The sequence below is a fragment of the Anser cygnoides genome, chromosome 15 (assembly GCF_040182565.1).
Source record: "Anser cygnoides isolate HZ-2024a breed goose chromosome 15, Taihu_goose_T2T_genome, whole genome shotgun sequence".
In the NCBI taxonomy this organism is placed as follows: Eukaryota; Metazoa; Chordata; class Aves; order Anseriformes; family Anatidae; genus Anser; species Anser cygnoides.
In genome coordinates, this window is record NC_089887.1 from 5,547,961 (window position 1) to 5,565,135 (window position 17,175).

Consider the following 17,175-nt stretch of genomic DNA (forward strand, 5'->3'; position numbering starts at 1 on the left):
AAATCACAGAGGCACGTTCTCGCTGTCAGGTTAGCCATATGGACTTCTTTCAACATGCAACCTCGTGGAGCCGGGAGGGAAATGTGGTGCTGTATGTTATTTAAATGCAGTTTCTGCATCAAAGCATGAAATTCATCTGCTGCTCCTCTGCCTTATGCGTGTGATTTTGGCTGGGTAGGCCGCTGGGATTTTTTTTTGTGTTGTTTTCCCTTTCTACAAATCGTCTTTATCCAAACCGTGCAGTGCTAAATATCTCCAGGCACAGAGCAAAGGTCACGCAGCACTCTTGGAGGAAGAGAGCAAAACACTTGGTTTTGTCTGGCGTTATGGCATCCTCCATCAAGGTGTTTGGTAACAGCCTTCCATAGGGTTGAGACGTTTGAGCACAGCCACATGTCCCTTCACTCACAGTGGAGAAGAGCTGCCAGTGCAGAGACCCGGTGTTCTTCTGGGAGGGAGGACTGCTCAGCACACACCGACAGGGACCAGCTGTCCCCCGGCTCTCCTCCTGAAACCACAAGCCTCCGACCTTGCCTTCTGTTCTCTCAGACTTTCTCTTAGCCAGGGGTCTTGTTCGAGTTGAAATGAGCCGGGCAGGGAAGCTTTCATCCAGGCAATGGCCAGGTCTGTGTGGATGGGTTTGGAATAGACCCCCAGGGAATTGCTGTGGGCTGTCATCTTCAGTGTTTGGAGCAGAAGCAATACGATTTCTGCATGTAATGCCTTTCTTTTCTGCTTCATTATTCTTGCTCCGCTGCCTCTTTCTGTCGAAGAGCTGCAAGGCAGAGATGTAGGAGTGGAAGCGTGGTCAGAGGTCTCTGTGTCACACTGATCTTGGGCTTCTCCACTGAGTCGGGACATGCTGGGAAGAAGGCAGAGTGGGAGGCAGCTGTTTGCCAGGGGGAACACAGCACGACTGGTCGACATTCGGCCACCTGAACAAATGGATGAGAATCATCAAGCAGGGAATACATAAAGGATGTTAGAGAGAATGAGAAACGATGGGGGTTTGATGCTGTGGAGCAGCGGCCAACGCGAGGCAGTTGGCTGAACCCAGTCCAGCAGAGAGATGAGAATAGTGGCAAATGGGAGGGAGCATCCTAGCGAGGCCAGGCACGTCGCTGTTTCCCAGCAGATGGCTTTCCATGCACATTGCCTAATCCCAACAAAAATAACACCTTCTCTGGATGCACTCGTGCTCCTGTTCATGTACAGCGGTCTTTTTGCTCTGGATTTGGGCTTTGTGGAGAGCCAGTCCGTTGGCACGCAACGGGAGAAGAGCACAGCAGAGGGAGAGCAGCCTCTGGCTGCAGCGTGGCTGCATCAAGCAGGGTCTCCTGCTGTTAAACGAGTCCTGCTCCCCAGCCCCTCTCCCTAAAGCACAGAAGACACAGTTCTCATGGAAACCTTGGTGGGAAGTGATAGATGGAGGGGCCGTGTTAATACTGCAAAAGAGATTTTCTGGGTGAACAAAAGCAAAAATAATTATGGGCATTGTTAGAAAAATCAGAAACCTTCAGGCTTACCTGCCTCTTTTCCCTCACCTTTGCAAACGTGCCAGTCAGGTCCCTGACGATGATTCCTCTTGCTCCTGGCCCATTGAGACTGCGTGGCCTCTCCCAGCCCTCGCTGCTCGGTCTGCTCTCAGCCAGTGGTCACCAAAGCCTTCAGCGCTCTGAGTATTTTCTGAAATAGTTTTTAATAGGCAGCTCTAGACCACAGGCAGAAACCAGGCAGATTGCACGTGGCCCATAGTGCTGACAATAAGCCCAAAATAGAAATATTGTCCATATCCTTTATAGAAGCCCAATTTTTGGAGTTATTTAATCTTGCAGCTTCCAGATGCGTGCTTCTGGCTGCTGGTGAAGCCCAATCTGGCTTTCTAAATTCAGATGCTTTTCTTTTTAGCGCATACAGAGATTGTATTTACCTGCACTATCTGTACAAACATTGATGTGTTCAGGCAACTGGTACAGATGATAGAGCTGCCTAAGAGACTGTCCTAAATGTTCATTTTCTTAGTGACAGCACAGCCTTCTGAGCACTGCTGAGGTGCAGACCACGCGCGTGTAGCCCAGGGATGTTACTGCAGGGTGTTACTGGGGACCGAAGCAGGGCTGCCCAAAGGCATGACCTCCCTTCCATTGCTGGGCCTTTTCCTATTTAACCTCAAAGCTTTTCATGGAAGGAACTCTGCCTCTGACATGTCCCGACAAATACCTGTTGCGTTTTGGGCACTGAACAAGTAAGAACTAATGACTGTACTGGAAAACCATTGACTGGATTAATGCTGCTGCTAAAAGCAAACAAGGCTGTTGGCTGGGGAGCAGCAGCAGGCTGCTCGGCATGAGCGGCAGCTCCTGGTCATTAATACAGGGCTTTGATCTCCAAAGTAAGAGGTTATTCCCCCATGGCCCTTTGGCGTGAGGAACCGGTGAGAGTGACAGCAGTAAAACATGGCCATTTGAGAGGCTCCTCCAGCGTTTTACTGAGATTAGATCTCCGAGAGGAGCTGTTAGAAGGAAGAAAAGATGGAGTGGCAGGTTATATGACCGCTGTGGCTCATTAATATAACAAAATTTATGTCCAGAGTTCGCGCACAACTGGTACAAACCAACTCGGAGGAGCTGATTTCTTCCTTCTCCCGCTGCTGCCATTGAAAGCCTCTGCGGGGAACACGCTGGCTCCTTCGGCAGCCTCCTGCATTTGCTCTGATCCTCTGGCCTCAGCTGGTGGAGGCTCGGCTGTGCCACCAGGGCGGGCTCCGTGTTCTGTGCCTGCACAGCCTCGGTTGTGAGCGGCACAACAGCTGGTTACAAAAAGCCATCACGGGCACGGGTGTCCGACAGCCTTTAATCTCGCTGGGTTAGGGCTTTGTTTGTTTGTTTCTTTTTTGTCTTCGTGAAATTTTCAGAGTATTGAGACACAGTTGCTGAGAGGTGATGATGGAGATGCTCGTTTTATTGAATTTCGACCCCTGTACCAATAAATCATAACGCAAACTGATGGGAAAAATGATCTTTCACCAGTGTTAGCACTGCCAGAAAACAAGTCAATAGAGACCAGACCTTTTCACCCAAAGGTCCCCAGCCCAGGTCTGGGTCCTTGCCAGAAGTGACAGATAATCATTGACACTGAGCAGCAGTTTTTCTCTCCAGGAAGGGTTTTTGACCTTTATCTCTTTCCTGTTAAACAGCAGATGAATGAAATGCAAGCCATCGTGGCCTTGTGTCCAGCTTGGTGGCCTGGAGTCCACGATGCTACTTCTTGTTATCCAAAAAGGAGAGGGCTTGAGTCTGCCCTGGCCATGGGATACCCGAGGCACGACTGAGCCTGGCTCCCCTCCTGCCTCGCCACACTGCTTCTGTGGGTTACCGGTTGCATTTTGCTGCTTGCCATTAATTTCTTCCCATCAGCACTAAATTCACTTCCAATTAAACCACTCGAGGAGGCCAGGAGGAAGCAGCACATGTGCTGAACGTTGCAGTTGTTACCACTAGTAGGGAGAGAAGGCTGTGTGAGTAACTGATGAGGAGAGAAGCAGGGAGCAGCCTTCCCGCCCCATAGACCGGCCAAAGCAGTGTTTGAAAACCTCCTTTTCCCAAGTACTGCTGAGAGTGGTGTGCGAAGCGTTGCTTTGTTTTGGGGTGAAGAATGTACCAAGAAACAAATGACAGAATTTGCCTTTTTTTTTTTTTAATTCATTCTCTGGTGTTTGCTGCCAGGTCTGTTTCGTCCCAGGTTTGCCTCATTCCTAGAAATGGGATCAGGAGCTCAGGGAGACGGGATGAGCTCTTCCCAGCTCCCGCAGCCTGACTGCCGTCTCCCAGCTGTTTTTTCCTTGGTGCCATAAGGCAGATCCTCCTTCTCTCCACCCAAAGCCCATTTGCTGGGGCGTGATGCCATTGAATTACCTAGCACTTCTCGATTTCTAGCTCTAGTTTAACATTTGCCAGTTACTGCGTGTCTTCCCCATATTGTGTGTCCCCCCACACCCCAAGATAGCTACCCTGGCATCATGCTCACTCCCAACTGGCACGCCACTGTTCAGCACCAATGCAAGCATAGCAAAACCACTGTTACCACTTAATTTAAAGCAAACTAAAATGCAGAGCAGGGATGATGATGAACAGGAGCGTTGCAATGAACTGGAAAGGAGAAGACGACATGCTGAGCCTGGGTTTGGAGCATTTCAGATAGGAGGAGTGTTCATGTAACCTAGAAGTGCTGAGAACTGAAAAAGCTGCGTTGACAGAGCAGAAAACAGCTCTTGTTCAGAGCAGGATTTGAGGAGAAGAGGGATCTCATGGCATGCAGAGGAGAGCTCCAGCCCTGTGAGTCCTCCCACAGAGAAAATGCAGCTAAAAGAGGGGAGCTAAAAGAGAGGAGAAAGCACTCTTCAAGGCGACTTGGCAAGGAGGAGAGTAAAGAGAAGCACATGTGCAAGAGGAGTGGGCGGCGAGGGGAGAAGTGAGCCAAGATCCCCTGTCAGCATCAGAAGAGATGGCTGTGTAGGTAATTTGCCACACAAGCAGGAGAGAGGAAAGCAGCCTTTGGAGGAGAGAACAGTTGGCAAGGGCCTTCAGAGAAAAAGACAGGCACTGACTCAGCAAGCAGCCTCTTGTCCAACGTAGTGTGCCTCTTGTGGGGTCTCCCAGCAGCATCTCCTGGCACGTCAGTCTTTGCCTCTATCCTCTCCATTGAGGTAGCGTCAGTGATCTTTGAGAAGATGTACAAAGACAGCCTGAAACCACCTTCCAACATCATCTCCTTTGTTGACCTATACAAAGAGAAGAGGAGGAAGGAATGGTACCGTAAATATGTGATAGAAACCTAAGCCATGTCACACACGCATCTCTTTTTTTATCACATCATTATTTTAACCTGGATTTCTCTGAAAAAGAGTGGAATTTTTTGCTGGGCAGTCTCTATTTCCTCTGTCTCACCTCAAGATCTAAAACCATGGAGAGGCTGGAGATTTCCTTCTAATTAACTTAACAAAGAGTAGGTTAATAAGTAGCTTGATCATAGTCTGAGTTCCTATATGGGAAGGCGATTTGGGCTAGTGAAGAGCTCTTTAATCTATTGGACAAAAGCATAACAAGATCAAATACTGGAAGTAGAAACCAAGAAAGATTAGAAATAAGGAAATTCTTTTGTTACAACAGGGGTAATTAACCATCGGAACTATTTATCTCAGTACGTGGGGGATTCACTATCACTTTGAAGTGTCTAAATGAAGATGGGATATTCTTGTACGAGAAATGTTGTAAGTCAGCTAGCAATTACGAGCCTGATGCAGGAACTGCTTTGCTTAATTCACTGGCTTGTGCTTTTCATCAGTTTAGATCGGCTGATTCTTACAATTCTTTTGAGCTCCGCAATTTGTGAACCTAGGAGAAATGAGGGGTGCTGCCGATGAACAGAGCACCTGGTAGTGCAAATACTGGTACCAGCAAGTAGCAGAAGGGTGCAAAAGACTCTTTTGAAGTAGGAAAGAGAAATCTGTGGCAGCTACCAACACCTAGGTGATTCTGCTGAAAAGCAAATGGCTTTCCTGAGCTTCAGTAGTGATCGGGTTGCAAACGCGCCTTACATCAGAGGCAGCTGGAGATGTTGTCGTCTCATCAGACTAGTCTTTGTGTTTGTACTGTCACAGGATTGAAAACGCAATGGCTTTATTCGTCCCAGCTCGTAGCATTCATCTTTCAAGCAATTCCCCAACATAATTAATCCACTCACTGGCATACCTTCTTGTTATCATCACTTGTTTTAAGGGTAAGGACAGTTGGGGTGGCGCGGAGATTGCATTCAGGCAATTAAGGAAAGAAGTTGTCAGAGCTGGGATTAATACTCAAGGCTCCAGAGCACCATCTCATTTTAAAATTACTAATGAAAAGCTAAGAAAAATATGTCTGCCATTGGCCTGAATTTGATCTTTGTTTCTTTAATAATAATAATAAAAGCAGGAAGGGGGCTGGAGGAATGCAGAAGCAGCGAGCAGGCTCCGCTGGGAGGCTGATGGGGAGCACCAGAAGCTTCAGAGCTCGTTTGTATCTCTGGCAGCCTGACCCCATGGTGAGGATAATCAAGTTGAAAATTAAATCAAATTTCAAATGTTAAACCAGCCAATTAAAAACGCAATTGCATCAAAACATGCATTTTTAAAAAGTTTTTGTTTACTCTGCCGTAAATAATTTATTTAGCAAGAAAACTTTTGTTTGTACAAAATACTTGTTAAATTGATCATGAGGGGTGGAGGGAGCAGAGGTGCAGCTACGTGGAGGCGCGGCAGAGCAGCAGTTAACCAAAATGTCACCTGAAGTTCCCTAAAGGTCTGGCTGAAGAAGTTTTATGGGGAAGGTCTTTCCCTACCGGGAGCAAAACACGATGCATCTCTTTTCTAGGCTGCATGACTGTAGGCATGATTGCTGTTTGTGGCCTGCCCATTAACCTGAGAAGTGTCTTTCATCAAAGAACGTACCGTCTCTTTGCTTTGATTTCCCTTGATGCCTCTGTTCAGAAGAGTGAAGAGCCGGTGAGTTGGGTACTTGGCTCTTTGGAAGTTATCAGTTTGTGTGCTCTCAGCATCAATTTTCTCCGGTTTCCTGTGTTTCGGGATCTCTCCTGTATGTTTACACAGGTTGGTGTTTATTTGGCCTGTGGCCTATTTAGGATTTTTTTTTAAAACTCTCTTGAGATTCCTCTTGGAATTTCTTTGTTTGAAACTTTGTGAACGCTTTTCAGTAATGAAATGTGTAGGATTGCAGGTGTGTCTTTGTGTCTTTTCCTTCACGTTTTACCATATGAAGTGAGGGTTGCAAAGAAAAGTGTATCAGGAGGTTTCTGAGAGCTTCTTCCTTCCTACTTTTACCACTTCTTCCCCTTCTCCCATCACCCCCTTTCACCTAAATTAAAGAAGTAAAATCTGAAAGCAGCAGCCACTGCCTGGTTTGGGGGTTTAAAAGTAGTCACAAGAGCCAACTCCTCTCTGCAGTGTAGCAGTAAAACAAGGTGGGGTGAGGCTGGTGCATGCATAACACATTGGTTATTCTGCCGGACTTGGGACAGACAAGTGTAATTTTTAAAAACTAAAGTAGTGACGGAGTTGCTGAAGAAGCCTGACAAAAATAGGAATATCACGTTACGTGAGGACCTGGAGAGGACTGCGGGCAGTGTGTCAGTGGATCAGTGGTTGATAGAAAAAGGCAGAGCTGGGGTCTCCACTCGAAGCCCAAGGGCGGGTGATCTGCTGCTTTGCTTTGGCTATGGTTTGTAGGTTTCCGTAGCAAGGGGACAGAGACCCAGTTCTCCCCCGTGGGGCTGGGAACGGCACGGTGATGCTGACCAGAGCAAACCCTCCGGAGAGCTGCTTGCTCGCAGTTTGTGATTAATGGAGGAGCTGGGCCTAGCTTAAGAAGAAATTGGTTGGAAAGTGCTAAGGTGAATGTCTGAAGAGATAGAGTTTGCTTTCCATCATCCAGCAGCGGTTAGTTTTTGGGGGCAAGGAGGAAATCTGACATTCAGTGACTTGAATTTCTGATGTTTCCTCCCATCCCTCAGCCTCCTCCTTGTTCAGGGAAAGACAGGGACTGGAAGCAGCTACCACAAGTTTGCAGCTGCCTGAACTTTTCGTTATTAATTAATCCCATCTTCATTCGCACAGCACTCCCTTTGCCTCAGACAGTGGATAATAAACACCGATCGAGCATGCAGCGATGATAAATTATCTATTTAATAATTAACAAATTAGTCCTAACAGATGGAACTAAAACAAAATTGTGTGTCTGCGCACACAGCACACGGCTTGCCTCCCCCCGTTTGTCACACGGAGATGCCACCAGAGATGTAGGCACGTCTCAGGTTCGTTGCCCTCACCTGCCACCTGGGCAAGCCCTGAATTTACCTCTGGGTCTGCTGTGGCCTTTTCTAAATCTGGTATTTTCCATGTGCCAGCAAAGAACATAAATGAGGCGGGCAGGAGGGTGTAATGAAGGAAGAGCGTGATGGAGAAGAGAGGGGGATCCCTGCTTTTTTGGTGTTAGAGTACAGGAGACCCCTGCAGAAGGATCAGCTGTCCGCTGTGATCCATCAAATTAATAGAGATTGTAGTCCCTGTAATTCTTCCTGCTATTATCCAGTGAAGAATAAAAAAAAAATCAATGCACTGCTGAGTTAAATAAACATGAGGCACTACAGTCATATGAGCAGAGTATCCTGTGAGCTAACTGTGCATATATTATTCATCTCCAGTTATTATTCATGACCTTTCCCTCACACCGTCATGGCTCCATCACTTGTGAATTTATAAGTTCATTAATAATGAGTGAAAATTAATAATGTATTTTCATTATATCCATTGGGTATATTTACAGCATTCATAATGCATTCAAATAACTGGTTTGAGGTGTAAAAATAAAACCATAGCTCTTCCATGGGCCCTCACCTTTTTGAAGAGTTACTATTTTTGTTAATAATCCTTCCTGCTTCCATTGCAGTACGGCCATGCTGTGTAATAGCCTGCCATCTGCCACCATCATGCTTAAAAAGGCTTGAATCAAAGCAGGAAATATCATTATTGTGTGAGATTAGAAGAAGATGATCCACAAATTAATCACTATTGAAAGCAACACCAAAATTACGAGAGTGTGGGAAAGGTTTGAAGTTCAGCTGTTCCCTTCTCTTCTCCCCCACCAGTTGCATTTGTTGGGTATTGAAGAGCACAGTCATGTGGAAACAGGAACATCTGATCCTCCCGGGCTCGGGGGAGCACCAATATTATACTTTTAAGGTACACAGGGATTTATTCCGGATGTTGCTTTGATGTGTACCTAGGACAAACATACCATAGCAGGTTATGCAGTTATGCTTTATTTTAATTGGAAGACGCCTACCTCGTTTCCTTTCTCGTCTGGAGCATTTTAATCCTCCGGAATTTTAGAACATGGAAGTTTTTGCAAGCTTACCGTTTCTGTTTTAATTTTTTTTTTCTCAAGGGAAAAGCTCTGAGCCCTCTTCTTTTTCAGAAGGCACCTTTCCCCAGCTCTGTCTTGGAAACCGGTGGGAACTGGAGGGCACTGGTGTGCAGATGGCAGCTGACATTATGCCATTACTGAGCACAGTCTCTAGGAAGGAAATGTGCCCAGGCATCCTGCAGCAGAGGTGGCGGTCGGAGCTCCGGGTTCTTGCAGTGCGTGGGCTGGGGCACTGCATAAGTCGTAGCCTAGAGTATTGAGTGTCTTCTCCTTTGAGTACCGAAAGATGATCCAGAGCACTGCGAGTGGTGGTCTATGAGCAGAGACACCGGAGTCTAAAAGTTGGAGGCACACCGATAGCTAAGTGGTTAACATAACTAATCTGTTTCGGTTCCACTCCTTCCCTTCTCAAGGATTCTGATTATTCTTATTTTACTTTGTCAGAAGTACTTTGAGTTGCATTTCTCTGGTTTTATTTCCTTGTTCATAGCCCAGTGTAACACTCAACTGTAAATAAAATTCACCTTTTATCTCTTTCCTATTATAAGCATAGGCTGCCTGCTTTTAAACAGCTGCAAGAATATTGGGTGTAATGAAGGTACCGCCTTCAAAGCACGTATTTGATATTCAGACAGGACAGGAAAGGCTGCCTCTAGCCCCGTGGAATTGGAAACACTTAATATAAGAGCCGGTTGGATATCACTAGGAATGTATATTATTTTCTCTTCCAACTAATAGGATTTTTAAATAAAGCTGAAGCTGATACGTCTGGCTGATTCCCTGCCCTTTGTGAGAGTTGCAGCTTCACCAAATGGCAAAGAATAGAACAATGCAATTTCTGGGGATCCTACGTGCTTGCTAGGAAATGTCTGCAAAGAGCTGTAAAAGAGGGAGGTGGAAGAAGAAAGCCACAAGCAAGGGACAGCAAGAGAGCTTTTTGTATTGGCTTTAATCAAAACATAATGAGGAGTGTTGAAGCATAAAGCAAAGGAGGGATTTTGCTTGTGTCAGGCTGGAAGAGGGAGCCATTCATTTCACTCAATCATTTTGAATTGCTTTCTAGAGCATTTGCCCATACGTCTTCTCCAGCCAAACACTTTGCTTTGCCTCTCCCCATTCTTTCCTTTGGATTTAAACTATGAGTCTGTATTAAATTAAATCTCTCTCTTTGCTTCTTGTTTTTCGTGCTCGCTTATTGAGCCCGTTTTCAAGCCACAGAACGGTTTTACAGAGTGCTTAAGTGTCCTAAGTGAGCTGGGAGCCTGTGCAGACACTTTTTCCTTCGGAGAACATTGTCAGAACAAGCCTGCCAGTGACTGATGTGATCTGGAATCAGCAAGTGTGTACAGTGGATAAATGTGCCTGACGCTTTGTGATAGAGCTGGTAATTACATTTCACAGTGAGTGGTATTAATAGTGAAAGGAGGCTCTGGCATGCTGCATGAGAATTGGTAATAGGAGAGGCTGTAGGGAGAAGAGGGACTCATTTATTAACCTGACGAACTATGGAAAAACGGACTTTTCCTTCAAATGCAGAGGAGCTCTCCTTGATGTGATGCCCTTTTGAGGTATCTCAGGGTCTTTGGTGAGCACTGGTGATACTGAGCCCTCCTTTCTACCCTTTTACCCCCATCATGCCACCCTTAGCTCTTATGACTTCCATCTCTGCTTTTGCTCAGCCCCTTTGCCCTGTGGTTTTACTCAGCTTTCTAAGCACTGCTGAGCAGAGATGGTGCTTTGCTAGGGATTCACAGTCCTCGAGATGTGAAGATTAAAAGTTGCAGATTTTTGAACCTGTAGAAGAAAAGGTGGTGAATCTCGGAAGAGTGCCTGCTGTTGGGCCGGTGCAGGTGATTAGCAGGTCCATGGGACAAGCATCCTGCATAACAGGATTTTCCACCACTGTGGTCCTGGGGACAAGTCTGTGCCTACGACGGAGACATTCCTATTTCAGGAGAATTACTGAGAGGCAACAGAAACTTTCATGAGTCAGTCTCGCATTCGCAATTTCATATCATTTTCCATAAAAACTGTATTTGAGAGAGAGAGCTAATCTCTCCCAACCTTTCCTTTTATTCCTTTTCCTCTGGAAGTATCCGCTTCCCCACTCGTATCTCCTTTACATTCCAGCCGCTCTCTTGATTTTGCTGGGGTTTGTCAGCAGTCACTGCATGCCCAGCGCTGTGTCCTGCCTCTGGGCTGCTTTTGTTCCAGCCCAGCAGCGGTGTGGAAGGGATGGTGCCGGTCCATTAGTGCTCAGAAGGGATCTAACATGCCTTCGAGCAAAGGTGTTGCAGTTGATGCGCGCACTGCTGGGCTGTGCGGCTCCCTCCCGGGGTTCCTAAAAGGAAAAACCTGCCAGCTCCAGGAAGGGGGACAGCAGAACAACAGAAATGAGCCTGAACTGGAGGGAATTGCCAAGGTTTGAAGTTATTAGAAGTGCTCCAGAACTAGGATGATTTAACAGTGTGATTACTTCTTAATGCAATACTCACAACGTTTTTTATTAGATTTCCCCCCCCCCCCCCCCGCCCCGGTTCTTTCCTTCTAAATGCTGTAGAACCAGACTACCTTGAAATAAACACCTGGAGCTGTTATAGCATATCGCTCAGTTTAATTAACTTTTAAATCATATAACGTCACCTGGATACCTTTCTAAATTCTATGAGCCTAGGAGGCAGCGGTAGCTGCTGCTCTGTTCAGATGCTGCCTTTGATAAAATCACCTTCTGGAGACTGCTGTGTTCTCCTCCGCTTCCTCCCTGTCAGCAGTGCTCTCGTTCAAAGAGAATAGTCTGTAACCGAGCGCGTCGGGGCTCAAGGGCTCAGAAACGTGGTCTCACGGGGTCGGGGTCGGATAGTGCCCTTGGGACTTTGGGTCAGTGAAGCAGTTCTCTGGCATCCAGAATAACTTGATGCTGATGGTTTCAGAGGCTTTGCTGCCGGTTTCGTGAGCTCTGTGCCGTAAGACAGGTCAGTGCCCTTGGTCGTGAGATGGCCTTGCCCAGCAGGGGACAGGCAGAGGGGGCCATGCGTTAGGAAGGGCAGCGCTACAGAACAGGGTGCCGAGGGCTGCCCCGGCACGGGTGGGACAAGGAGCGTGCATGGAGCAAGAAACAGAGAGGTCATCGCTGGGCTAAAGCAGTGCATGCACATAATGTATGGGAGGAGGGAAATGGGAACTTGGAGGGTTAAAAGTCCAGATACTCGAGTCTGAAAAGACCTGCTGGTGAGAAATGGAGGAGTTGGGAAAGGCCACCAAAAAGGTCTCACGTCTGCTAACCTCTGAGGTGGGAGTTGGAATGATCGGCCGTGCGACAATGCCGCTGCATCCTCTTCATCTTTATTTAAAGTTCTTCCTTTTGTGCCTGAGCCCTTTGCACAGCCTCAGCGGTGCGAGCGAGACGGGCTGCTGCCAGCTGTGTGCCGTCCCGCTGCGCGCCTGGCCCTCCTTTCATGGTACGGTTCGCACGTCGGGATGTTCCCTCCAACTCCACTGATCTGCAGCAACCCAAGTGATTCTTGGTTGGTTTATTTATTTTTTTTTTTTTCTCCTGTGCTCTGAATGTATGTATTCACCATGCCTCGGAAACAGGAATCCTACATAAATGAAAGTCAAACCAAAAGATTCCCGAGACCGTTAGTGTGTAGTGCCAGCATCAGCCCTGCAAGAGTGAGTGGGATGGCTGTTACAAGGCCCTTGGCAGGTCAAGTGATGGTGCATTTGCAAATGTCATTAAGCTCCCGGGATGTCTCTATGACAGTCAATGTGCAAGTTAAAAAGCTCCATCATTTCCATAAAACGGGGAAGGAGCTGTTAAGTTAGCATGCTGTATTTTGATCTCTGTCCTTTGCAGCTTTTCCGACCAACTTTTCCGTCTTTTCCCCTCCCTCTGTGAGATGGGAGCGAGCTGAAGGGGCTGTTCCACATTGCCACGCTGCCGAGCATCCCCTGACATTGGTGCTTTGTTTCGTGCCGGGCAAGGTCAGCCGTGGTGCTGGGGGAGCAGCAGGCAGGAGCTCCCAGGAGATAATCGATAGGCGAGTGTGGGGGACGAGGGAGCAGGGCGGAGCGATAGCATCTAGCCCATGTTTAATAAGAAGGGCAGAGAGATGCAGGGCCACGAAGGGGGAGGAAGGCGTTAAGAAATTCAAAGCCTGGCGAGAAACCGCATGATAATGAGGCATAGGTGATAGCAAAACGATAAGTCAGCAGAGCTGGACGGCGTGGTTATGTCCAGCTTTTCAATTCCAGGCAGGTACTGCTGCGTTTGCAGCGGTGACTTCTCAGGAGCAGGAGACGCGCCTGTGAATATGAAAACCGCTGGCAAGGGGACGGGGAGAGGAAGAGGAGGGGCGGCAGGGGAAGGCTCTGCACTCCCTCCCCGTGGCTTTTAGCGCAGGAGGAGCACAGGGAGCAGGATGTGTGGACCAAGAGCCAGACTGGGGAGCAAAGGGAACATTTGCTCCTTCATCTCTTCTTGGTTTGTAGACTGGTGCTGTTGGAGCGGTGCTTTTGCCCCTCCTCGGGCCATATCATGTTGGTGCAAAATGAACTTGGAGAACCTGGTGCAATTCCCCACTGCTTCCAAGCACGCTGCTTGGCAGTGTTACAGGCTCTACGGGCTGGTTATGGATGGGCCTGTAATAGACCCGTACATACAGAGCCAAAAATTAATAGCCTCCTGAGAAAGAGCTGAATCAGATAAGTGCACCTACTGCAAGGCCGCCGGAGCAGGGAGGCCGTATATTTTTATTTCAAGTTCACAAGTCGCCCACCTCTGAAGCCTCAATCTGCTGATAAAGGCCTGGTTAGCTTCAGATAAATATGAATGACACAAAATGCTGTTTCAACAGGATCCATAGGTATTTTGTGCCTCTGCTTGCGACACAGGCTCGGAAGGCTCACTCCTACCAGCCCAGGTGAGTTCAGGCACCTCGAGTGAACCCCTCTGGTGCTGTAGGCAGCGATGGAGCTGGCAGGGAATGGGGGCATTGCTGTGGGTGCTGCTTGGGTTGGCTCTGCACAGCCCAGGGAGCTGTGTGCCTGCTTGTCTTGACCCACACTAGTCATACTTCTCTGAAGGTGAACACACAGAAGTACCTGGTTGTGCCACAGACGGCTGGAACACGTGTAGACATTCGTGGGGATATACGAAGGAGAAAGTTGTGTCCGTTGAGTGATGCTGTGGCTCTCCCCGGTAATCCCTCCCCCAGGACTCCTGCTGATGTTCCAAATGCTCCAGCCTCAGCACGCAGATGCCATTTTAAAACGAAAAGTTGCTTTGCTTAACGTATTTCGCTTCATCTATCCCTCCAGCCTCCCTCCCTCCAAAATAATTTCGACTGCTCAGGCCTCAGAATAGGCAAGCTTGCTGTTTCAGGCTGATTTAAAATCTTCCCTTAGTGTCATGCAGTTAGGAAACAGAAATTCATTCTGTTGGGAAAGGAAGATGCATTGCTTTCCTGTGGCCCCAGAACTTGCATCTAGCTGGGGAAGTCCTAAATTTAATATACTGTAGTTTAGTGACATGTTTATCTACAAAATCTCTACTTGCCATTTTTAAAAGTCCCTGTTTGGACTTCTAACTGGCAAGGGAACTTGGCATACACGCATAGAGGTTATATATATATATATATATGTATATTTATCTATTTTTTATGTATGTATATATTTGTGTTTATATATACATATATGTATGGAATAAAAATTATCCAAAAAAATACCCTAAAAGCGTTTATAAGCTCCGATTTGGAACACGCAGCCTGTTACAGCTCTCATCGCCCTCTGTTTAACTTGCTGTCGTGCTCTGCTCCAGGCCAGCAGGAGCGGCTGTGCGGGCAGCTCATGCCGTGTGATGAGCTGTGGGCACCGCCAGGCTGGTGCCCTGGTCCCCCATCTTCAGGCCCTTTCCATCCGTGCCCTCTAAATCCTCCCCATACATCTCTGAGACACCGCAGGGCAAGGGGCAGGTTAGAGTTGGCATGACCCTGATTTTTTTTGTATTTTGTTATCAGGTCAACACAGCTAGATATGTGGATTCAGGAACAAGCAAAACGTACCATTTGGTAGTCTGAGGTTTTCTATCTCTTGATGTTGGAAGGCAGAATCTTTTGAATTGTCCCTTTTTTCTTTTTTTTTTTTTCAGAACAAGCTGTTTAATATTAACGCTGATTACCCAATTGCTCATTTCAAGAAGAGCAATAGCAACTTTCAGAGCTATGGGGACTTAATTTTCTTCTGGATTTATGGCCAGCTGCCCAGATCTCTCCAGCATGGTTTCTTTTCTCCATCTTCTATATTTTTCCAGAGAATACTTTAAAGACGTATGGGTGTAACCTATTTCACATTGGTCGTTGGCTTTTCCCGTCTTTTCTATCTCTGTATTAAATAGAACAGTGTGTTACGATATTTTTAAAGTTTCTACAGAAGATGAAGCCAGTCAGGAAACAGTTATTAATACTCTGGGAAGGCTGACACATTTGACATACTTGTCTGCGAACCTTCAGCATCTAGGAGGTGATAGTGGATAAGGTAAGGAAGAATTTTCTCGAGAGCATTCAGGGAGAGAAAATGAGAGAAAGCTCTGCTCTTCCAAGGCGTTTCCTGAGGAGGTTCTACTGCAAATTACCAAGAGACAGTATTTTACCACCTCTGAACTATAAATGAGTTTTATTTAAGTTTGAGTCTGCGTATGGAGCTTTCAGTGCTCGAGTCACTCCACCATTTAGTGCAGACATCGCCCTGGTACTGCGAGCTCCATGCATGAATTGGCTCCGCATTTTGAGACGGTATCATAGTGTCTCATTAAAGCATTAATGCTTGGAGAAATTGCTAAATCCTGATGGGTTTTCGACAAGCAGCCCCTTGGGAAGAAAGAGAAGTGTCACAAAGCGCTATGTCAACAGGGACCAGCGTAGCTGGCACTTCCCATGCCGTACATCATTTCCTAGCAGTACATCCCCACTCTCCCCCTGATAGGATGAGAGATGTATGAATCAATCTTACTGTCTGCTCCGTGTCCTATAAATTAGAGAAAGATGCGGCTGGTTTGCCTTTTGGTTTTCTGTGGTCTTTAATTGCTTCTCCATTATATCATCTAGTGTCCCTTTCTCCAGCCTCTTTCACATCCATCTTTGAGAATGATGAGCAGTCGAGTGTGATATGCCCTGAAGGTGACTGTCAAAACGTGCTGAATTATGCAGTGGTCCAGTATTCCCTTTCTTCTCTTTCTCCTTTGAGTATTGCTGGGAAAATAGCTGCGTCGTTGGATTCAGGGGTCAGGATTGCCATGCAGATTAGGTGGGAGACTTTGGATTTTGCGTGATTTAAAATGTAAACCTAGGCTGGTCTTTCTATATACTGAGGCTTTACATTGCTGCTGGTATAATCCTGGGACTCTGTGGACTGCTACGCTCATCCCACTGTGAGCACCGGTTTGTTCTCTCCTCTCTGCTCCCAGGTTTTTTGTTTAGTTCCAAATGACTGACTTAATTAGCTTCTTGACGGCCAGATACTTTTGTGTAATGACATTTTCCCAGGGATTAATCTGATTTTTTCCTACTTAATTTAAGGTCCCTGGAACTAGCGTAGTCCCGACTCTCTACGTCTATCACTACCATAACACCATGGTTAAAGAACCCTTCTCTCCCTGAAGGCAGAACACGAAGCGATGCATGTAGGCTGCTCTGACATTATCCTTGATAGCTGTGCTCGGCTTTGGCGGCGGCTCGCAGAGCCAGGTGGCTTCATCCAGCTGTCTCCATCCGCAGCGCAGGCAGCGCTCGGCCGAGCCAACGCTCCCTGAAGTCTGAGCACCCCTGCCTGGGCAGCCAGTTGGCGTGCTGCGGGCTGCGGAGCCGCAGCGCCGGCGACGTGGCGAGCAAAGCTGGCAGTGCAGATGTGCCCCGTGTCACCAGCACCTCCTGCCTGGCCTTCTGCATGTCGCGAAGGGAGCTGAGCCCCAACAGCAGCACAGCGCTGCTGGGCAGATGCGTTTTATCCTGGACTGGGTGTTATTAAAGGTTGGTGTGGCCACGACATTTAATGAACACATTTTTTTTACTTTAAACCTGAAGTACAGCCTGCAGGAGATGGAATGCTTTTTAGGCTTCTTTAATATAATCCAGGATTTTGTATAATAATAATAATAATAGTAGTAATACTTATTACTTATCTGGAACCTACACGAAATCATTGG

At 47.1% G+C, this 17,175-nt stretch overlaps 1 protein-coding gene across 14 annotated transcripts in view; it reads left to right on the top strand.

The window, feature by feature from the left end:
- MAD1L1 (mitotic arrest deficient 1 like 1) overlaps window positions 1-17,175 on the top strand; it is a 352,087-nt gene that overhangs the window by 305,662 nt on the left and 29,250 nt on the right. Inside the window, exon 18 of one of the 14 annotated variants that reach the window (XM_048064412.2) lies at window positions 16,748-17,091. The exons of 12 other annotated variants lie outside the window; for them this stretch is intronic. In XM_048064412.2, the coding sequence (XP_047920369.2) occupies window positions 16,748-16,789 (42 nt within the window). In that variant the 3' untranslated portion in view covers window positions 16,790-17,091. Of the gene's footprint in view, window positions 1-16,549; window positions 16,713-16,747; window positions 17,092-17,175 lie in introns of those variants that run through there. One more of the 14 variants, XM_048064389.2, reaches the window with a different exon arrangement.